The 24,768-nt window shown below is 45.4% G+C and overlaps 1 protein-coding gene across 1 annotated transcript; it reads left to right on the top strand.

Moving 5' to 3' along the window:
• Positions 1–3,431: 3,431 nt before the first annotated feature.
• Positions 3,432–4,244, top strand: LOC147677680 (uncharacterized; the record flags this gene model as incomplete). The annotated part of the gene is made up of 1 exon (XM_086945574.1): positions 3,432–4,244. A coding segment is annotated over one exon (813 nt), but the record flags the coding sequence as incomplete, so codon positions are not given.
• Between the last annotated feature and the right edge of the window lie 20,524 nt (positions 4,245–24,768).

Genomic DNA, 24,768 nt, shown 5'->3' with positions numbered 1-24,768 from the left:
CAAAATGTCATCGGATTTCAAAACGTACGATTTGTAAACATGCCATACGAACTAACAATTACGATCCAGACCAGGGAACAAGTATGCGATTTGTACGGGCAAAGGTAGTGGCGCATGAAGCATGATTTGAATGGAAAACATCGCGTATAAGCGAGCTGCACCAACAAATACGAACCGCACACCCCTCAATCAAGCGTACACGAACCCCCACCCCGAAAACGGACCGTAACAGCCAGCTGCACCAACAAATTCGAACCGCACACCTCTCAATCAAGCGTACACGAACCCCCACCCCGAAAACGGACCGTAACAGCCAGCCGCACCAACAAATACGAACCGCACACCCCTCAATCAAGCGTACACAAACCCCCACCCCGAAAACAGACCGTAACATCCAGCCGCACCAACAAATACGAACCGCACACCCCTCAATCAAGCGTACACGAACCCCCACCCCGAAAACGGACCGTAACAGCCAGCCGCACCAACAAATACGAACCGCACACCCCTCAATCAAGCGTACACAAACGCCCACCCCGAAAACAGCCCGTAACAGCCAGCTGCACCAACAAATACGAACCGCACACCCCTCAATCAAGCGTACATGAACCCCCACCGCGAAAACGGACTGTAACAGCCAGCCGCACCAACAAATACGAACCGCACACCCCTCAATCAAGCGTACACGAACCCAACCCCGAAAACGGACCGTAACTGCCAGCCGCACTAACAAATACGTACCGCACACCCCTCAATCAAGCGTACACGAACCCCCACCCCGAAAATGAACCGTAACAGCCAGCTGTACCAACAAATACGAACAGCACACCCCTCAATCAAGCGTACACAAACGCCCACCCCAAAAACGGACCGCAACAGCCAGCCGCACCAACAAATACGAACCGCACACCGCTCAATAAAGCATACGCGAACACCCCAAAAACGTCCCGTATGAGCCTGCAACAACTACAAAAACGAACTGCACCCGCCCCACTAATAAAGCGCACACAAACCCCGAAACCAGCACAAGGAGGGTGCAAACTAGTCACACAACCCCACAAAACATGTCTCCTATGTACACACCATAGAAAACAATGTCCTGGCCACATCCAAACAGGCAAACAGAGGACCCAAGTCACACCCACCCCTTATAACACACCCACCAAAAATTCTAAAAAAGCCACACCCACAAATGGACCAATAAAAGGGCCCACACATACAACCCATCATCCTTTGCAACATACCTATTTGAGCAAAGACACTGATAGCACACCAACAACTGCAGCCATACACCTTCACACATACACCCTATCTCATTCACACACCACCCCCTTCACAATCAGACCCACACACCCTCATCCATACACACCATCACCCCCCCCAATCACTTACACCCCACACCATTACCACACCAAAGAATCCAAAGTTCAATAACCCGGAGATGGAGATCCTTACAGATGAAGTCATCAGAGTTGAGCCACAGCTGTTTGGTGCATTGGTCAGACAGACCAGCATAGCTGAAAAAACATGCCTGTGGGAGAAGATCATTGATAATGTCAATGCTGTTGCACCCATCAGGCGCACCAGGAAGGATTGCCAGAACAGGTGGTACGATCCGTGGAGGATGGTCAAGCTCAAGATGGATGAGGACTATGCCAACGCTCATCACACTGGAGGTGGTGGTCCCCGCAGACCTGCACAATACCATCCCTGGGAGGCGAAAGTCATGGCCCTGCTACCACCGGTGGGAGTTCACGGAATCGAAGGAGCCGTGGAGCCTGGTGAGTATTCAAACAACTCATGTAACATGGGGAGACTACCAGCAGTGCCTAACAGTATATGGGGTGGCAATGACTCCCAGCAGTGCCTAACAGTATGGGGGTGGTGTAGGGGGGTGTGGCTATGACTCCCAGCAGTGCCTAACAGTATGGGGGGTGTGGGGGTATGTGGCCATGACTCCCAGCAGTGCCTAACAGTATGGGGGTGGTGTGGGAGTGTGTGGCCATGACTCCCAGCAGTGCCTAACAATATGGGGGGTGTGGGGGTATGTGGCCATGTCTCCCAGCAGTGCCTAACAGTATGGGGGTGTGGGGGTGTGGCTATGACTCCCCCCAGCAGTGCCTAACAGTATGGGGGTGGTGTGGGGGTGTGTGGCCATGACTCCCAGCAGTGCCTAACAGTATGGGGTGTGTGGCCATGACTCCCAGCAGTGCCTAACAGTATGGGGGTGGTAGGGGGTATGGCCATGACTCCCAGCAGTGCCTAACAGTATGGGGGTGGTGTGGGGGTGTGTGGCCATGACTCCCAGCAGTGCCTGACAGTATGGGGGTGTGTGGCCATGACTCCCAGCAGTGCCTAACAGTATGGGGGTGGATACAATAGGAGTGCCAGAAGGATGCAAGGGGGAGGGTGAGAGGGTGCAAGGTGTAGGGTAGGAGGCTGCACGCAACCCATATGGCCCAGGTACACACCCATACACCATGCTCAATGCACAGGGAGTGTGAAAGTACTGACAAGATAGCAGACACTGGGCCCCGGTGTAGGCAGCACAAGGACCTCCTGTGACCAGTGCAAACACTAACACCAGGACAAGGTCAGATATCCTGCACAGGAACTCACAACCACTATCATGGCAGTATGCTTCATGGGGGGACAGACACACCACGAGGGACGCCCACTTGCAAATCACACTCAAACTACTAGCATGGCCTGTCACACACACCCCTTACAGAAACTGAGCCCCTGGGGACAGGCAATGGAGTGCACCACTGTCACAATCGTCATGTAACACAACATAAAAAATACTGATCTGATGATGCATCCAAGCAAAAAAAGCACAGTGCTGAATCACAAGTCCATTGTGCCTCTCACACAATGCTGTTGCCACAGCTTTGGGACGCTGTGGATGCACTCAAGTAGCACCATGGACCTGGGTATTGACAAGGTAATGAATCTTGGAGAAGTGCCACGTTCTAAAGCCCTGTGCCAGAAGTAGGTGTACTGGTCCTGGGGGATTGGCAGTGGGTGGCCATCACGCCACAGCAACACTTCTCAAAAGTTGCTGAATTAAATCAGCAAAATTCCACTCAGTCTCCATCATAAACATGCTGCATTAAAACCGTGTGCATGCCTGAACCAGGCATAAGGATTGACGCTGCATTGTGCAGATTGGGCTACACAGAGCACAGCTGGATCTGTGTGGTGCTGCCGACACAAGCCACAGCAATGGCTGTGCCAGTCATCCTAAACAGTACCCAACATGTCAAGCACTCCTGAGCACATGTCAATCCCATCCCACAATATACCCATACACAAGTGAACAATTACAACAATCCAAAGCAGGTGGAACAGTGCTAACGACAATGGATATCAAAATTGGATGTTGCATGATAGTGTATTAACAGTGTTTGTTGCTCACACCCACTGGGTAATGTGTGGAAGCTACCCCCAATCAGGGCAGAGATGGATCCCAGTCCCAGGCTCAGCACGGTCCTGACCTCACCGACAGCGATGCCTCTCAACACACTGTGGATGACCCCAACCAACCTGGCCCCTCTGGATCCCGAACCCGTGCTGCAGCTGGAACAGATACATCTGTGTCAACCAACACACCCATTCCCGCCACATCCCAGCAGACAGCTCGGAGCCCTGCCCATAATCCACAACAGAGCCAGTCTGACAATCAGGGACAAGGTTCGCCGGGCACCCAGGAGGTGGCAGACGACACCACCACTGCCAGCACTCATGGGTCCCGTCGACCTGATGTGCCCACAAACACAGGCCGGGCTCATGTGGGCAGGGGTGGTGGGAGAAGCGCAAGGCAGAGGCGAGAACCTGACCAGCCAGCTGCAGGGCCCGGTATGGCAGAACTCAGAGACATCATGGATGTATACCGGCGGGACACCAGGGAGTTCAGCCTGGTAGTGGAGGCCCTCAACAAAATGACAAATCAGCAGGCCCAGCTACATGCCAGTCAAGAACGACACCAGGGACGGATGGAGGCAAGACTGGATGAGCTCATGACGGTGCATAGGGAAATTAACCAATCACTCCGTCTGATCGCTGTCAACATGCAGCATCCTCCCTGTGTCACAAGGCCAGAAACATCTAGGCAAAGACCAACAACAGGCACAGGGAGGGAGGAGGAGGAGGAGGAATTGTCAGACGGAGCATCCCAGGCATCGTCAAGGCCTGCACGTGAGGGTCCCCCAAAGAAGGTGTGTTGTCCACGGACAAGACGTTGAGAGGCAAAGGGCCATGCACAGCTCCCAGGTCACCTGGTCTGGCATCTTGCCTTCATGTGCAACAGCATCACGTTATCGACTTTCTGACTCTCCCACATGGACTTGCTGGTTGCAGTGTGCCCAATGATGCCAAGTACTGTGGCCTGGACTCTGTTGACTCAACCTGTAAGGCATCAAATCTCCAGCTGTGAACTTTGGATTCCCCCCTTTTTTTACATCACCTACTCACGTTTCACGCACAAGATCAGAAAATAAATATAAATAACATATTACGCAGTAGTGGAGATGTTTTGTACCCAGATGCAAAAACATATGTGTGGGGACATGTAAAAAATGCCAGAGTGTTGAACAAACTGCAGCCATCCACACACTGGGATCTGAGTCCGGTTGAGGATACACATAGGTCACAATATTCCAACAACTACATACATGGATAGCAATACACACCTGTGATGGTTACAAAATGCAGAAGGGGGTTGGCTTACAATACTGCAATTACAGACAGGTACAGAAGAGTCACTTGGAGGTGTACAGATCATGGGTAATATGTAGGTGTCCACTGAGGGATTACCAGGATCTGTGTTCAGAGGTATGAGAACTATCAGCCGCATGCAGTGGTACTGTGGATGTCATGAATGGTGCTCAGACCAAAGGTGGCAGGACGGACTGTGGGCAACGGGGTGTTGGATGGTATGTTCTATAGACGTTAAATCTCTATACACGAGCATCCCTCATAATCTTGGCATGGAAGCAATCGAGAATATCCTACTACACTCTGATCTCTCACATGACTTCCAGATCTTCTTGATGCAACTGATGCATTTTACTCTTTATCAGAGTTATTTCTCTTGGGACGATCAATTTTATGCACAGTTGTCCGGGACTTCCATAGGCAATTGTGCCACACCTGTCTATGCCAACGCATTCATGATATATTTTAAGGAAATCCATATCTTGAATCAGACACCTTGGACTACGCATGCCATGGCATTCTTGCGATATATAGACGACATTTTCGTTTTATGGAAAGGAGACCATGACTCTCTAGACAAAGCAGTAGCAGATCTGAATCACATCAATGACCGGATACAATTTACCTCTGAAATTAACCAACAAACCATCACATTTCTAGGTGTGAGAGTGACAAGGTTCCAGGATCATTTAGAGACTGATCTCTACAGGAAAAATACTGACAAAAACAATACTCTCCATTATAGTTCCTATCACCAAAGATCACTGAAAAATCACCTGCTGTTCTCACAACTTCTCCGTGTCAAACGGATTGCATCTGACACCACCAAATATGAGGAACAAGTATCCAACATGCTGGAACGTTTTGCAAAAAGAGGATATCCTCAGACCATCTTGGCTCACGCCAAAGAACGTTGTGACAAGATCAAACGACAAGATGCATTGGTTACACAACCCAAAGACAACAAGAAAAGACCTGTTGTCGTATCCAAATACTCTGAGGCCTCAAGGGCATACAAAACTGCAATTTTGAAACATTGGCCAATCATCAGTCGAGAACAGGATTTTAATGGTATCTTTTGCGAACAACCCTTGTTCGCCTACAAAAGAGGTAACAATCTCAAGGAACTCATAAAAAACCCCAAACCAACATCCATCGTTAAATACAAAGGGAATCAACCTTGTCTCAACTGCCAGAACTGCAACAATATGATCAAAGGTTCCGTGATCAAACATCCCAAGAAGGGCACAGATGTTAAATTGAAACTGAACGCTACATGTGACACTGAAAATGTTGTGTACATTATCAAATGCCCGTGTGGGTTGATATATACTGGGAAAACCACACGTAAATTGAAAGTGAGAATAAACGAACACAAGAGCAATATAAGAACTGCTAACATGAAATCTAACTTGGCTCTACACTTTAAAGACAGCAGACACAACATCAGTCAGCTCAGGTTCGCTGCTGTAGAAGTGGTCAATAAGCGAGACGACAGAGATAACAACAACTTTTTATTGCAGCGCGAAAACCACTGGATTAAATTTCTTCAGTCTATGAAACCATCCGGTCTTAATGATCGGATGGAATTTCAATGTTATTTGTAGAGAAATCACTTTGACCTGTACTGTTTCAGCACGCATTTTGTTCTTGACCTCGATGTCTCATTTCGTTTTATAATTGTTTCACGTCACATTTAGCTTTACTTCACATCTTGGTTATGAATATTCTCTTTTCACATCTGATACACTGCTCAGTTACATTGGCTCTTGTTTGTCACTTCTTGATACTTTTCCAATATGGCCGCCACACTTGTAGTCCTCTTTTTATACACATCGTATCTTCTAACTCACTTCCGCACACACGGAACGTTTGGTTCACAGTCCATGGCGAAGGGCGCATTCAGCAGGACGCGTGATCTTGCTTAACTCTCTCTGTAAGTGTTTACACACCACGCTATGCGCTCGACTTGGCGTTGACTAACGGTATTATCTGGGCATATAACGGGTCTTGGCTATCAGTGCACGGGGTTTGTTTAATTACTTGTGATGTTTTTCTCGTGTAACATTTGGCATACCTAGCTTTGTTTAGAAATCTGTATTCACTCACCGCGTGGGTTCGTTTTGAGTTTACCTAACAACCGCTGATCTTTGGGCAAGCACTTTTTTCGGGTGCCTTTTAGTTTTAACGTTATGCTCACCTTTCTACATTATTTATAAGATACATTTATGATTCAAGGCAATGTATGTGTACATTCATTTTTACTCGGTGGATCATACTTATATTACTTTCATTATTATGTTTTAGGATTCCCCTGACGAAGGACCATGTGTCCAAAATGCATTGGGATATGATGTCAATATATACACAATGAATTTGGATTTACATATGAAATGGAATTTCATGGATTTTGGAGAGAGATTCATGTGAATTAAACATGAAGAATGTGAACACAAATCTGGTTTCATTTTTTGTGACATTTGAGGAATTTGCTAAAGAAACTTGTTTGTTTCATCTAGGTTGTGCTCAGAGAGTTGACACCTACTCCTAGGTGTCACTAACCATTCATTGATTTCCACACCTTCTTGTCAGGGGGTGATATCTTTGAAGCACACCACAACCAGCTCACCTTAAACACACAGAGGAGTGCGTGACCCACACCCTTACTTCACTATTGTAGGTATCTCAGGTGGACGGTCATGTGGCAGTAGCAGGGGATGTTGAGGATGAGGTGTGTGCATGCACCCCGGAGTTGCACAAGTACTCCTGGAGTCTGGTACTTGTACCTGTGTAGAGGCTCTTGCTGTAGTTGGGCTGGCTGGTGTCGTTGACGGCGACCAGGCTGAACACCACCTCATCAACAGACATCGCCATAGCCATCCCAGAAGGCTATAAGATTTCCCGCAGACAACGCACCAACAGAGTGGGATGAGAAATCGCCATCATCCACATGAACACTCCCAGAGTCACTACCAACACCAACAACACACTCCACACCACCTAGCACATGCACTTACATATCCACACTGAAGCCAACAACACCCTCAGAGGAACACTCATCAACAGACCACCTGGACCCCGACCACGATCCATCAACTCCATCCCTGACCTCATCAGCACGCACGCCCTCTGCTACACGGATTACATACTCCTTGGGGACATGAACTTCCAGCTTGAGAACAACAACGCAAACTCCACTGCCATGATCGACAACCTTGTCAACCTCGGATTAAAACTATTCATGACAACACCCACCCACACCGCTGCGAACACACAGGACCCCATCTTCTGTGCAACTCCACACGTCTCCTTCAACCACACAACCGAACACCACTGGACAGACCACAGATGCCTCCACTTCATCTTCAGTAAACCCACCACACCACCCCGCACACAGCACATGCCACACAGCTGCTGGAGCAAGGCCACCGTGGACTAACTGACCGCCACCCTGGCCCTGGGACCACCCACCGACCACACCTACCACGACTCCGCTTCCATCAACCTCAAACAATGGATCAACGATTGCACCAACACCCTCACCACACTCAAGACCTCCGCCACCTATCACAAAAACAAGATAGCTGCATGGTTCACCAAAGACCTCAGGACCTCCAAGTGCACCTGTCAGAAGCTGTAGAGGGGCTGTCTGCACATCCAAACAACTTACAGTTACACCGCACACAAGAGCGCCACATGCAGAAACCATCAACTCATCAGGACCGCCAACAGGACAGCCTAGACAGCAACGCACACAACAGCAAACAGCACATCAACATCGTGATTGAACTCACAACTCCCACCTACAACACCAATGACATAGCACCATCACAAGACCTGTGTGACTCACTGTCCACCTTCGGACACCGTAAGATCATCGACATCCACAACAGCTTCCACTCCGCTACCCCCACACACAAACGAGTCCACCCCCCTTGGACCAACACCCACAAAAATAACCTGACCGCCTGGTACAATGTCAGCGATGAAGACACCATCGGGACCATGGACTCCATCCACTCCGGATCCCCATCCGACACATGGCTTCTCAACATTTTCACAAATCCAGCTAAGCCAGCACACCTCTTCTCCCAAAAACAATCAACATCTCCTTCGAGACAGCTACCTTCAGTGGGAGCTGGGAGAATGCTGAGATCAACGTCTTAGTGAATATACAAAATGCGGACCACAAATACCTCAAGAACTTCAGGGCCATCTCCCCTTCACAGAAAAGGTCACATAGAAGATCGTCAACAGACTGCTGACCCCCTACCTCAAAGACAACAACATCATAGGACCATCCCAGTCTGGATTCTGCTGCAGCGGCAGCATGGACACCGCCCTCATCACCGCCAACAACGATATCAGCATCCTCATGGACAAAGGAGAAACAGCCACCCTCATCCTTCTGGACCTATCACCAGCCTTCCACACGGTCTGCCAAGACACCCTAACAGCACGCATCCATGACGCCGGAATCCTAGAGATTGCCCTGGCCTGGGCCACATCCTTCCAAGACCACTGAGACCATCCGCAGCGCCCCACAGGGATCAGCCCTCAGCCCAACGTTGATCAATATCCACATGGCACCACTCGCCCATGTTGCACTACAACATAGCCTCAACATCATCTCCTATGCCAATTACACACAGCTGATCATATCTCTCACCAAAGAACCACACACTGCCAAAAGAAACCTCCACAGAAGAATGAAGGCCGTTGCCAAATGGATGAAGCAGGCTGAAGCAGAATTATGACTAAACGGAGGACCTCATCCACAGCCCCACCACCTCAGCCTGTGACGACTCCTGTTGGCCAACATCGCTAGGAACAGCCGCAGAACCCACCAACCACGCACGCAACCTGTGGGTCATCCTCAAATCCTCCCTCACCATGACCAAGCAGGACAACGCCATCTCATCTTCCTGCTTCAACACCCTCTGAATTCTCCGCAGGATCTTCAAATGGATCACCTCAAACATGTGACAAACAGTCATCTGGGCCCTCTCCACGAGCTTACTGGATTACGGGAACGCCCCCTATGCAGATACAACAACCAAACTCATGAGACGGCTGCAACGCATCCAGAACGCCTCGTCACGTATGATCGGCGATTTCCCCAACACGGCCACATCACACAACACCTGAGAGGCCTGCACTGGCTCCCTGTCAACAACAGGATCCCCTCCAAACTCATCATCCACGCACACAAAGCTCCTAACCACGCCGGACAAGCATACCATAACAACCGACTCAGCTTCTACACACCCACCCGCAGCCTCCGCTCTACAAACCTCGCACTTTCCACAGTCCCTCACTTCCAGAAAACCACCGTCAGTGACAGATCCTTCTCCTACCTTGCCTCAAAAACCTGGAACACCCTCCCTACAAGGCTACAACAGACCCAGGACCTGCTGGCCTTCAGAAGACTTCTCCAGACCTGGATTTTCGATCTGTAGCAGCCCCCCCCCCAGCGCATTAAGACCCTCACAGGTAGGTAGGGCGCTCAAAAATTGAATCGATTTATTGTTTGATAGATGGCTTAGCCAAATTGTGTGTGTAGGATTGGAGAGCTGTAGATGATAGTTACAATGAGGGTGGTCAGGCTGTTGGTGTGATACCGGATGTGCAGATGTTTGACAATGTGGAGTGTGTCCTTGGTGTTGTATGTGACTCTGAGGATGTACCTTGTTAAGTTGGACCAATCATAATCCTGGTTTTGGTGTGTGGTCCCTGTAGGTTTTGGAATATCCGAATGTGATGGCTATGTAGAAGTGGTGTGCTGATGTTGCATACTAACACGTTACAGTAATGAAGGCGATGTGTGGGGCTGTTGTGTTGACGAGGTAACACAGTGCAATGTGGTGCTGCTGGAAGTTGTGTGTGTGCTGTACAAGGCACATAACCTGGTTGTACGTAGACGCACTGTAATGTGGGGCTGCATCGTGTTGCCAGTATGAGTTGCACACACAGGCTGAGACGCTGTCATGGGTGTGTTTGTGGTAGCGTGATACCAGGTGGATGATTGTCTGGTGTTCATTGTGTGGAGGGTGGCTGGAGCAAGAGTCTGTTGTGTCAAATGAGTCAGGAAATGAGCTGAGTGTCTTGCATTCTGCTTGTTGCCGGTGCTGATGGACCTGCCTTTGTCATGGAGGTTGTGCAACAGTGGCACAGACAAGCTGCGGCATGCTTTAAGAATAGATGGATGGAGTAGTATCTTGTAGGCGTGTGTGGTGCAGGATCTGGCCACTCGGTGCTGCGTTGTTGCTGGGGATGCAGCAGCAGGAATGGGTGAACACATGACGGCAGAAGGGGTGAGACAACATGCTAAACAAGCACACAAAACCAAGGATTCTAGCAAGGCACAAAGTGGCATGTGTATCTGAAGGCTGGAGTGTCTGGTTACCCATGGGTCACCGCAGGACAAATGTGTGAACAGTCGCCAAAGATCATGGGCACAGGATTAGGCAGCCTAAGGCCAAGCAGGGCACAGGACACACAGCGTCAGCAGGTGTAGCCTGCACGTCGTGTGTAGAAAGCTAAACAATACATACACAACCATGTACGTCAGGCACTATATGGTACATTTGCCATTACCAACAGCATGCATGTTGTCACTGTACACGTAAACACATATGAACAATCATCGTAAACAATGCCATATTGAACGCATGCGGACTGGCAAGAGATGTGCGTTGACAGCAATGAGGCACAATGTACTGTGGTAAACACACTTACTACACAATAGGATAACGTTGTTTGTGAGGCCATGCTGCATTAGCTAATGTACATGCCCAGTGGCATTGCTCTGAAGACAATAACAGTCATGCAATGATTTCCCCTGTAATGCGGCTGAAAGATTCTCCACACGACTGCCAGGGACTGGCCGTACCTTTGATCATCAGAGTGGTGCGATGCTGAAAGGGTTCCATCTCCTAATAACCCCTTGGTCTGAGTACAAATGACAGACACAAAAGGGAGATCAGGCGAGGGAAGGATAGGATGGGAACTGCATGGAGGGAGATCTGAAGCAAAGGAAAACAAGCATAAGGATTCAATACTTTTGTCACAGAATCACAGAATACCTTTGGACCTACACAGTACCAGTCGCACCTGTGAAGTGTAACCACTGCCACTGTACCCTATGTGTGATCACAGATTTAGCAATGAGACCAGATCAGCTGCTTGAACACCGACACATAAATAGGTAGTACAGTTTCTCACCTAAACAAAGCAAGTGTAATGCTCACAAGGCTGCTACTATGCAATTAGATCCATGCGGCCATCAAATATTTCACAGTGTATGATTGAGGGTCCTAATCTCAGAAAATGTAATGTACAGCAGTGCTGAAAGTCAAAAGGGCAATCCCTGGAAACTATTTTCACAGAGGCAAACTCTAGCCACAGTTATAATAACATACACTCACCTAAAGCATTCAAAGTGTCAGCTAAATCACCGGTCACAAACTAGATTATAACGTTTACAGTCTATTTTATGAAAAATATATTTGTTAAAAATTCAGAAAGAATGCTAATTGAATCTAGTGAACACATCAATGTAAGAACATCTCATGAGAAAATTATTAAAAAACAGAAGAGAACCTAATACATTTTCATATATAAAATACAGAGAAGAGACAATACATATCTATATCATATTAAAAAAGAAAAACACAATACATTTTTCAAGTCCACAAGAGTAATTATACAGTATATCACAAATCAAACAAAACCAAATACATAACCCCTTTAAATTCAATAAAGCACTCGATATTGCTACGGATTGATCAATTCAAAAAACCTTTTACAAATGTTTGGGGGACTCCTAGTATAGTACAGTAAAAATATCTTAGGGGCCCCCTAGGTAGATTTGAATTCTGTGCAAAGAAGTGCGTTGACGCGTTTCGGTGTTGTAGCCCGTTGATATGGTCACACCTTCCTCAGGACAGTTTTTTTTATTGGGGTCTTCAAAGACAAACGACCGTTTCCTCTCTGTGTAGTAAAAGAGAATCAATAAGTGCATGTATGTAATTCCATGTCAGTACCCTAAAAGGTACACCGTTCTCTGGTCTCATAGACATTATCAGTTTTCACAAGGACGTTTCTCAAATTATGACTGCAAACAAGAGAGAGATGCAGTCGCCTTTATTCACTAGCCGAGTCTTTAATGCACCAGAACTCGAGCTCATTCAGCTTCATATAACAGCAGCCAGATCCTCAACAAGCTGCAACGCTGCGTTTATTAATAAGCCAAGTCTGACTGCATTCAAAAGTGAATCTACTCAGTGCACAATCATTTGGAACCAAAATACCAGAGGTCCCATATCATTTAAATAACGGAGCACCATTCTTACCATAGACATCCGGACCCCAAGTAACAGATTTTGTTTGCTGGTCAAAAGGTCTTTTCACATTTAGTCACTTCACATCCCAGCTATACTACCTGCAAGGAGATCGTTTTTATAATCAGAAGAAAGCTTCACGGCGTGTTCTCCAGTTAGAATACCACCCCCTGCAGGACTTGTGCTGCCACAGAGCATTCTAAAATACAGGGGCCACTACCTACTAGACAACACATATCAGTGAGTGTTCTACAGTACCAGCGTCCGTGCCCCTGTCAGATTGTTTTAAAAGCCCCTTGATGGTAATTTTCCTGACGAAGACACTTGTTGTCGAAACACATAGAGAAAAATTCGTCATTACCTAATTTGCACCACTTTTTAATATATTTTTTTATATAATTTGTCGCTCATGCAATGTACTTTTATTATGTATAAATATTTTGTATGTAAAACTTTTTTATTCACATGTATATGATACTTATTAAAACGTTAAGAATTTTCAAAAAACAGATACTATTTTGTTGTTCCATGTCATTTTCAGTTGTCTAGGTCTCATCACACTGTTTATCTAGGTTGCTTGCCTGGGTGTGTTATTTTCAATAGGAAAGTAGACCCGCAAGAGCCGTTAGCAGCTCCTCCAATGAGGAAGGGAATGACCTAAACACAAGGAAGCCCCGCAGAAACCAGTCATTGGCTCTTGCAACTGTTCCCCACTATGCTAAACATGACAAGCAGGTGGGACCTTACTCAACAGCGAGTAATGACGAACAAAGCCACAAAAATAAGCATACCGTGACCATGAGATGCTGCACAGCACAAGATAATCCTGTGAATAACCTCACTCAACTGGTGCCACGGAGATGTAACATTTGCTACAGCCCAACATTGTGATGACATCAGCGCAACATACCTGGCATCATGGGAATGGAAAGTTAACATCAACTCACCGAGAAGGCTAGCAAAGCAGGGTTCTCCACCGGCACTGAGGTAACGACATGACAGTGACATGACATACTACCACAAGGGGCAATGCATCCATGCAAACAGACTCACAGGACAGTTGACAGAACATGTGGGACATACACTGGCCCACACCGACACAACATGGTTTTCTGGAAATCAAACTGTATTGGCCCACAAGGTTGAGTTGATGATTCAGATACATCCTGCTGCACACAGTGAGGCTGCAATTCTCCACGGAGCCTGTGTTTGTGATATCACACACAATGGCAACTCATGGTATCCGCAATGTGTCAGGGTCAATGTTAACACACATCGAAGTATTCACCAAAGTCAATACTCAACTACAGATGACTGTCAAGAAAGTTGAGTGTCTTGCCATTGGAGTGGCGCAACATGAAATTTGATACATGGTAATGTGACATGTATGTATGGGTGCACAGTCAAAATATCGATTCCCTAATATCGACCTACAATAATATCGAGTTGTAAATATCGAAGGTAAAGAATATCGAGGTCAAGAATATCGTTGGACAGAATATCGACCCTAAGGTAAGTAATATCGAATTTATTTATATCGATGTAAGTAATATCGAAGTTAGTAATATCGATATCAATTATATCGATGTCACTAATTTCGATGTTACTAATATCGATATTTGTTTGTTGTTATGTATTTTATTATGTATTTTATATGTATGTGTTATGTTTTTAAGTAGTTTGTTATAAATTATATGTGTACTATATATTATATATTAAAAATGTTATTTTTAATTTAACTTTATTTTTTAGTACTGGAGCGGGTTGTGGGTTTATAGGGGAATAGGGTGGGCAGTAATTTAAATATATTAATTTAATTATATATTTTTAGTAATTGTAAAATAATTTTAAATAATTTTTGCGTTTAAGTTCTGTAGCGGGTTGTGGGTTTATAGGGGAATAGGGTGGGAAGTAATTTAATTGTAATTAAGTAATTATTTATTTTTGATTGGTATTGATAAATATATTATTTATAATTAATTATTGATTGGTAAATAATTTTTTTAGTTGCTAATTCATTTTATTAATTGGTAATTAAGGTTTGTAATTTGTAATTACATTTTTAATTGGTAATTCATTTATTTTTTTTAATTCGTTATTAAGGTTTGTAATTGGTAATTACATTTTTTAATTGACAATTAATTTTTTTAATTGGTAATTAAGGTTTGTAATTGGTAATTACATGTTTTAATTGGCAATTAATTTTTTTAATTTGTAATTAAGGTTTGTCATTGGTAATTACAATTTTTAATTTGTAAATAATTTTTTTAATTGGTAACTAATTTTGTGTAATTGGTAAATAATAATTTTTATTGTTAATTAATTATTCAAAAATAAATGTCCTGTTTACCATTTTTTAATTGTTTATCAATTTTTTATGATTAATATTTTTTAGTTTAGAAAAATATTTTCGTGTTGAATATCATTTGGTTATTTATATTTATTAATTAATAAATATTGGTATTTATTGTTCATTTATTGTAAAATAATTATTTAATTGTAATTATGTGTTTAGTAATTATCAATGGGGATTAGCAAATGATGTAGTTATTTAAAAATAAATATTTTAATTATTTTATTTAGAACAATTATTTATAAGTTTGTTATATTTATTTTCTACACTATCCAATGTTTTCCCTACTGTTGCATTCTCTGGAGTGGGAATAGTAATGTTTACCCCTACGCTATCCAACGCTTTCCCTACTTTTGCACTCTCTGGAGTGGGAATAGTAATTTATACCCCTACGCTATCCAACGCTTTCCCTACTGTTGCATTCTCTGGAGTGGGAATAGTAATTTTTACCCCTACGCTATCCAACGCTTTCCCTACTGTTGCACTCTGGAGTGGGAATAGTAATTTTGACCCCTATGCTATCCAACGCTATCCCTACTGTTGCACTCTCTGGAGTGGGAATAGTAATTTTTACCCCTACGCTATCCAACGCTTTCCTTACTGTTGCACTCTCTGGAGTGGGATTAGTAATTTTGACCCCTACGCTATCCAACGCTTTCCTTACTGTTGGACTCTCTGGAGTGGGAATAGTAATTTTTACCCCTATGATATACAACGCTTTCCCTACTGTTGCACTCTCTGGAGTGGGAATAGTAGTTTTTACCCCTATGCTATCCAACGCTTTCCCTACTGTTGCACTTTCTGGAGTGGGAATAGTAATTTTTACCCCTACGCTATCCAACGCTTTCTGTACTGTTGCATTCTCTGGAGTGGGAATAGTAAATTGTACCTCTACGCTATCCAACGTTTTCGCTACTGTTGCACTCTCTGGAGTGGGAATAGTAATTTTTAACCTGTACGCTATCCAACGCTTTCCCTACTGTTGCACTCTCTGGAGTGGGAATAGTAATTTTTACCCGTACACTATCCAACGTTTTACAAAATTAATTTAAAAAATATTAAAAGTATATTACATTTTTTATATTTTTTACATTTTATTTGTTATTGTTTTATGTTTGTAAATGTATTTGTAATTTAGAATATTTTTTATTAATTTATTAATTAGTAAAATAATTATTACAACTCATTGTTCAGTACATATATATTATATATTTACTGTATATATTTAATTAATGTATTATTATTATATATGTATTATTTATTAATTTTAAACATTATTAGATACTTTTAACTGTGTAGATTTTATTTATTTGTGTTATTTACTTTATTTTACATTTATATTTTAAAAGAAAAAAACGATATTTTTAACATCGATATTTTTAACATCTATATTAATTTTTCGATATTTTTGTACTTACCATGTTGTAGATAGGATGTCGATATTCTTGCCTTCGATATTTTTGACTCGATATTCCTGTAGGTCGATATTTTGTGGGTCGATATTTTGTCAGTGATCCGTATGTATGGGCCTACAACAAGCGCATGAACAGTGTTGGACTTGGCCCTTCTGGCAGGTTCACTCCTAAACTTTTTGCTTTTAGTATGTGACTTAGTGCTAGGGATTTTTGGTTTCTGCGCACTTTCACTGTGTCCCAGTGGAAAGTGCGTGCGCACTCAGAGTGCATGTGGTAAGATAGGCCTGCCCTCCCATAGGAATGCATGGGGAATGTATTGTCCCTGTTAGTTCCTGATGCGTGAGGTGTGCAGGCCCGAGTTTGGTATGTGCGAACTCGTGAGATTGAATGCTACGCAATGATGTGTGCGGCGTGAATGTGTCTAGTGTGGAAGTGCCACTTCTAGACATGGGTGTGTGTGTGCAGTGAGTGTGCTGGCGTGTGATTGGCTGGAGCTGGCTGGTGAGCCTGGTTCCAGGAGTCTGGATGGGTCTGCCCCGGTGGTGAGTGGAGAGATTAGCATGCTGATGTGAGGGAGGGGTGCACCTGGGACCTGAATAGGGCTGGGTTTTCCCCACACAATGCTGGCTCCGCCCCCTGTGGTGCGTCTAATGTCCCTAGCCTGCGAAGTGAAAGGAAAGGGTGGTTGAGCACATCACAGTGCTCCAAAACCAGCTGTGACTGGTTTTTCCCCCACCCTGCACCCTGAGACAAAGGGATTTAATGTATAAAAAGGGGCTGTGTCCCCTTGCAAAAGGTTCTCTTCTTGGATCCTGTTGCTGAGGGGGGGCTGCTGCTGGGCGCCAGGAGGGCCGCCACTGGGGATTGCCTCCCTGCATAGGAGGACCCTGTGAGCTGGCTCTGGGCCCAGCCTTGCCCCCCCACACCTCCTGAAGGACTTGGTTGCTGACTTTTGGGCCACTAGCTCCTGGGAGCGCTCTATTTTGGCCCCTAGCGCTTGAGAGCGCTTTATTTTACCCTAGCGCCTGGGAGCGCTTGACTTTGCCCCTAAGCGCTTGGTAGCGCTTTTATGCCACTTTTGCGGCTGCCCACGCCGCATATTTGCCCAAGATTGCTGATTCTAACGGGTGCCGTGTTGTGCCCCACATGCGAGTGCCCACCTCGCTTTTATTTGTGAATTCACGGGAGCCTACCCCGTATTGCTGCAAAAATAATTTCCACTCTGCTCTCCGCAGCGTGACCCGGAGCCTGGGGGCACGTCCGCAGGGCCGTGCTGCCATTGGCTGCTCCCACAGCCTACCGCGTGCCTAGCCCTGCCGGAGGGTTGCCCGGCAACCAGGACTCTCGCGGCCCCTTTCCGAGCGAGGCCGCCATCTTGTGGAGTCGGCCGCATCCTGACCCGGCCTCCCAAGGACGAGGGAGAGCCTCAGACCGCCCACAGGAAAGGAAGGAGGGGCGCGAGGCACAGTGCTGTGCCTGCCCCAGCCGCAGCTCTGAGGAGGACCTGCTGCCCCAGCTGTCGCCACCTCCAGAAGCGGAGAAGCAGGTGAGTGACAGGGTGGGAGGGAGCACGCAGAGAGGCAGAGTCCTCGAGGGTTCCGAGATATTTTTTTATTCTTGAGTCCCCCAGAGGGGGGGGGACTCCAACCTGGCCGCAGTGGCTTCCAGAGTCTGTCGAGGCTCTTCCGACGACGGGGGCATTGAGGCCTTTCTGTAGAGCCCGCGAGGCTCAGGTGGCCTTAGGGCATTGTTGGTGACTCGAGTCCCCAGAGGGGGGACTCCGACAGAATTGGGCCACATTCCTGTCGAGACTAAAAGGCTCCACACCGATGGGAGCATTTCTGTCAAGCCCACTGGGCTACCAAGGCCGCAGTATATTTAAAGCCCGGAGAGGCTCAGGGGGCACCTTTTCTCAGTGGTAGAGCGGGTCCGGAATGCAGCGTGCCGCTCTCACCTGGCCCCACATTGTGTTTGAGCCCAGCGAGGCTCCAAGGGGACAGTCAGTGGTTCAGAGCCAGCGAGCCTCCAACGTTGGCCCCATCATTGTCTCACACAGCTGCCCAGTGAGCCTTAGTGAGCTGCTGCTACGTTTAGGCCCCCCTGACTTTGGGACACAGTGCGTCCTAGCCCTAGAGAGGCCAGTTGGCCTAGGACCTGCCACAGGTGGTGACTTATGTGAGTGCTGCGCAATTGTTCTTATATCTCTGAATGTATGTTTATGCATCATGTGTTTTCCTGTGCTGCACCTCTGAATGTGTTTTGATGCATCATGTGCCTTGTTCTTACACCGCTGAATGTATGTTTATGCATCATGTGTTTTCTTTCCCTACACCTCTGAATGTTGTGATGCATCATGTGTAATGTGTTCTTGCTTATACCCCTAAATATATGGTGATACTTAGGTGGTTGTTCCTGCTAGTACAGGTGTTGCTAGTGAGGTCTTGGTTCCCTGCGTAATATTCTCCTAAGGTGGTTAGGGTTGCGTAGGTGGTACTTACCTGTTACCAATGATTACTGGTTGTGTGCTCTATTTTCTCATTTGTGCTACGGTGTTTTTATATTCCATGTTCTAAGTGCTAGTTCTAAAAGTGTCTATTCCTGACAGTAGTCCTTGAGACCCTGTTCTGTACATATATCCCCTGTAAATTCTGCCCGTGCCTGGTGGCACATTGTAAAGTGTGTGTTTTTATCTAATGTGTTTTGGTATAATACAAAGGCTATTTTTACATATAACCTTGTGTGGAGTTTCTTTTGTGGTGGGCCTTGGGTGTTGTTGCTGGGTGCGCACGCAAACACTTAACCTACATAGCCTCCAAGTTTAGCCTTACTGCCTGTGTCACGTTACCAAGGGGGTGAGCAGGGGTTATCTTGGCGTGTAACTCACTTGCCCTGACTTAGAGTGGTGGTCTATGACTGACTTTGGCGCACGCCTTGGCCAGCCAGAGATCCCATTTCTAACAAACAGTTTCCACACATTTAAAAACCATACCAACAATAAACTGCCTGTTTGGAATCCTTACCCAAACTGACATTTTCACATGTCCATGCAGGGAACGCAGATTCATCCGACATTGCTATCATCAAGAGGAATTGCAGAAGGACCAAGATGACACGAACAGACAACAGGCAGGGCGACCTGGAAAGGACAGGCACACAAGGGGTCACGTACTGAATATATTAATTCAGACATGGTCATGTACAATACACTAACAATGTAGTACACTTGTACATTCAAAGTTCACTCATTGCGCTCATGTGTGTGGCATGACATCGACACTTGTGTGACACTGCAACACAAACATCAAAGTGACATTGTAGACAGTCTGCTGGACACACAATATGCTACACATGTCTCTCTGTGGTAGTAACTTGCACACTATTTTACAGGTACTCACCGTTATGAGAAGAAGTTGCGTATGAGCTGACTCCGGATATCATCATCCTCCTCATCGCTAGCATCCTGGCCAAGGCCTTCATCCTCAACGGGTGGATGTTCCTCATCATCAGGATCCAGGATGAGTGGCACGTCCTTCTCCACTGCCATGTTGTGCAGCATGCAGCACACAATGAAGATGTTACACACCTTGATCGGGCGTATGGTAGGGATCCGCCTGTCTTGTCGGGACACCTGAACCGGCTCTTCAGGAGTCCAAACCTACGCTCTATCACACGCCTGGTCTGCCCGTGTGCATTATTGTACCGCTGGTCTGCAGCAGTTCTGGGGTTGCGTAGTGGAGTAATGAGCCATGGCATGTTTGGATATCCGGCGTCTCCTACAACAATACATCATGGCAATGAGTGTGTAATGAGAAGCTGTGAGAGAGATAAATTACATTGAGACATACATGAGAAACAGTGTTTACCCACCAACAAGACATGCCCGATGGTTGCGCAGCTGCAGCATCATCTGTGGTACCCTGCTCCGCCTCATGATGAATTCATCGTGGCATGATCCTGGAAAACGTGCACAAACATGGGAAATCATCATGTTAGCAAGACACACCACCAGGGCATTTATGGAGTGGTAATGTTTCCTGTTGCTGAAGGCCTGCTCCTGAGCCTTTGGTGGCACCAGTCCAACATGTGTCCCATCAATGGACCCAATTACATGTGGCATGTGTCCCAGGGCATAGAATTCACCCTTGACATCGGTCAACTGTTCTGGAGTAGGGAACTTAATGAATTCATCAATGTGCTCCAACATAGCAGCTCAGACAACACGGCTGAACATGGTCTGGGACATCCCCCCACATCAGCTATGGTGAATTGGAACGTACCTGTGGCAAAGAAATGTAGGGCTGCCATCACCTTTACCTTGTGTATCAGCGCAATTGGATACCTGTGTCGCAGTAGGAGATGTGGTTCCAGCCTGTCCATCAACTTCTGAATCAACTCTTGAGTGAATCTGTAGCGGCGGATGCAATCACGTTCCCTCATGGCATCCAAGTCAGGCAACGGCCTTGGCAGAGGGGGTGCCCTGCATGACATGTTTGGGTAAAAAGGTGTACAACTATCAGCAAACAACAATTACAATGTACATAGCACAATCAACACTGCTTCAACACATCAAATCACTAATGATTCTGCCGTGGGCTTTACATCATGGACACTTATGCCAGATAGTTGGCACTCCTACAACAAAACGGATTCCCCTGTTGTCTGTGAAATGGACATGACATGCACACAAATGATCAGCTGGGCTGGTCTGAGTTAGCAGAACAATGTATCACGTCAGTGACACATGTCACGTGACCTGCATGAGAAGGTTGTCAACACATCCAGACAGCTGACTGCAAGGAACTTACCCACATCACATGTGCTATATATTTCACATTTCTGTGATATTGCGCATGAGTTGTACATTTGACAAAACCACACCACAACCATCCACAGAATGCAGATCTGTATGTCTGTGGACAAATGCTCTATGATGCCATCACACACATGAGCTGTAGAAATGCCCCTGTGGCATGGTGTGCGTACATGTGAGACGACACAGACACATCATAGATGCACCTAAAGAGGATTATGTTTACCGGATACAAACAGCATTACCAATCTATTACATGGCACACACATTACATTGTCACACAGAGTCATGCTGAGCATCAATTGGTCAAGTGAGACAGTGCCCCTGTGCCTGGCATCATGTGACAGATGCCCATACTGAAGAGTGTGCCATCCCAGTGTTCATGTGAATAACAACATGTTCATGATGTTACTCATGTGATAAGTGTCAAGGTAATGTGAACCACATAGTGGCCCATCACAAATGTCATGTCTCCACAGCCCATCACACATCAACTGTGCCACTGGATCACATGCCCTCTGCTATATAACTGTGTGCCACACTTAGGGCCTGCTCATGTAAGTATGCCATGCCAACACATACATGGACATCCTCATATCCCTGTTAGAACCAAATGGAACTTTGACTCCGCACTCAAGTGGTTTAGACGGTGTGCTTTGTTTGAGCCAGATTTCTGGAGTGTAATTGGTGCGTTGATGTGAGTACCCTTCTGAGTCACAGGGTCAAGTATAAGTGTCAATGCGTGTTTCTTGAACCACAAGATTCACATTCACATCCGCACTCACTTTGTTTTCATATGAGGGTGAACATAGTTAAAACAAGTTGTTCAATAAACTTCTTCACTCAATTGTTCATCTCTTCATTTCATTTAATTGTCATGAAATTTTCAGTTTTCATTTTTCTTATTCCTTAAGTAGTTCAATGATTATCATCAATTCAGTACATTGCCCGATGCATTTCGAGCTACACAGCTCTTCCTCAGGGGACTTTTTTATCTGAAACAAATACATTCCTTTACTAATGGTGTACCAGACTTGATTAAGATAAGCAATTCATATCAATAATCAATAATCAAACAATTCATTCAAGTGACCAAGTTGCAATAGAATCGGATTCCTCACGTTCCCAAACGTGCAATACCTTGAACTAGTGTGTCACCTTATGACCCAGTCATTAAAAAAATGGGTGCGCGCTTGTATAGACAAAACTTCCATATGACTGACCTGTACCCTTGTGGTTGTAAGCTGGTCTGTGAGCTGTAACGAAAATTACAGAGCTTGTAACCTTGACTAAGATAGACTGTTTAAACTAAAATGCAGGCGTGTTTCTCCCACCCCCCGGGGGGTTCTATCCATCTCTTACCGTATACGAGGTTCGTATGGTTTCCCAATAATCGCCCGTCGGCGTGCGTCGCTCTTTCCAAGCGATGTCTATGGTTTTTTATGCCGGTCACGTGGGACGGGTAAATTTACGTTGTTTACTTCCTGCCTTCTGTCGCGTATGACGTGGAACGTCATGTTGCGTCGGCGTGCGTCGTTCTATCCGTACAATGTCTATAGTGTTGTGTGCCGGTCACGTGGGACGGGTAAAAACATTGTTTACTTCCTATTTTCTGACGCGTGTGACGTGTTACGTCATGGTGTAGTCCCATTCTATCTAGCTAGATGGTATGTGTGTGTAGTGTAACCTACACTGATTCATGTGGATTCTAGTGGTGAACAAATAAAAAAAAAAAAAAAAAATGAAATGAAATAAAATATAATAAAAGCCTCAGATGTTGTGCATATATTGTTCTGGGGAACATTATGGAGAAATAATTAACATGGTGATTACCATAGCAACCTTAGTACATGCATGTTATGCAAAACAATACATATTGCGTAAAAAAGGTCTGTACATATCAAATTTGATCATGATGAGTGCTTGGCACCCTATGCAGTCATTTCACGGTGTGGTGCTACAAGAAGCAACTAAGTTCAATCCTTTCATTTAACCCTTTTGGGTGGAGAGTGCACAAACAATTGATCCAAAATGTTTCTCTCCGTAGCAGATAATTGTTGGTGTCTCTTCCTGGCACATTCTCAACTTTTTCTAAAATACAAAATTTGAGTTGTGATGGGTTATGTTTGGCTTCATTAAAATGCATCGCTACTGTGGATTTTTGGTTTTTCAGCCTGATGTTACTTTTGTGTTCGACCACTCTAGTTTTTATTTTTCTCTGGGTTTTTCCCACGTATGACAGGCCGCACGGGCATCTCAACAAATATACCACGTTGCTGGTATCACATGTGCCTGATACTTTGAGTTTGATTGGTATGCCTTTGGTGGGGTGATTAATCACGTTCCCCTTGATTATTGCCGAACAATTTCCACAGTTGTGGCAAGGAACAGTTCCTTTGTATGTATCTGTTTCTTTGTGTTGTGTTGTTTTGATTAATTCCTTCAGGTTTTTTGTCCTCTCATATGCAAATATGGGAAGTTTACTGAATAATCCTTTGAAATCTTCCTCCAGGGCCAGTAATGGCCAATGTTTCATTATGGTTTTTTTGATGGAAAAACTCCTGGTTGAGAACTTCGAGACAAATACTGTTCTTTGTTCCTCTGGTTTCACTTGTGTGGATAACAGATGTTGTCTCTGCAGTTTATCTGCTCTTTCAGCAGCAGCTTCCGGAATGGACTCGGGATATCCTCTGTTTTTGAACTTGAGTAAGTTTTCTTGTTTGTGTTTGTTGTACAATTCTGTCGTTGATGCAATTCTCTTAATCCTGATCAGTTGTGAAAACGGTAAGTGCTTTTTTAGGGATGGTTGATGAAAGCTTTTGTAGTGGAGAAGGTTATTTCTGTCTGTGGATTTGGTGAAAACACTGGTGGTTAATTCTCCTTCGTGGTTTGAGATGGATACGTCCAGGAAAGATATTTTGTCTTTGTTGATGGAGAAAGTAAACTGAATTCTTTCATTGATGTTATTGAGTTGCTGTAGGGCAGTTAGTAGAGTGTCTGTTGTGCCTTTCCATAATACAAATGTTGTAATCTCATCTAGGTTATGTGAGTTAGGATATGTTGTTATCCTTCCTGTTGACATATGCAAATGGTATGTTCCTTCCCCCCTCCTCCCTACAACCTGCATTGTTT

The sequence above is a fragment of the Lissotriton vulgaris genome, chromosome 12 (genome assembly GCF_964263255.1).
Source record: "Lissotriton vulgaris chromosome 12, aLisVul1.2, whole genome shotgun sequence".
Classification (NCBI taxonomy): Eukaryota; Metazoa; Chordata; class Amphibia; order Caudata; family Salamandridae; genus Lissotriton; species Lissotriton vulgaris.
The sequence above is the reverse complement of the archived record's forward strand: the minus strand, read 5'-3'. Positions and strand labels throughout refer to the sequence as shown.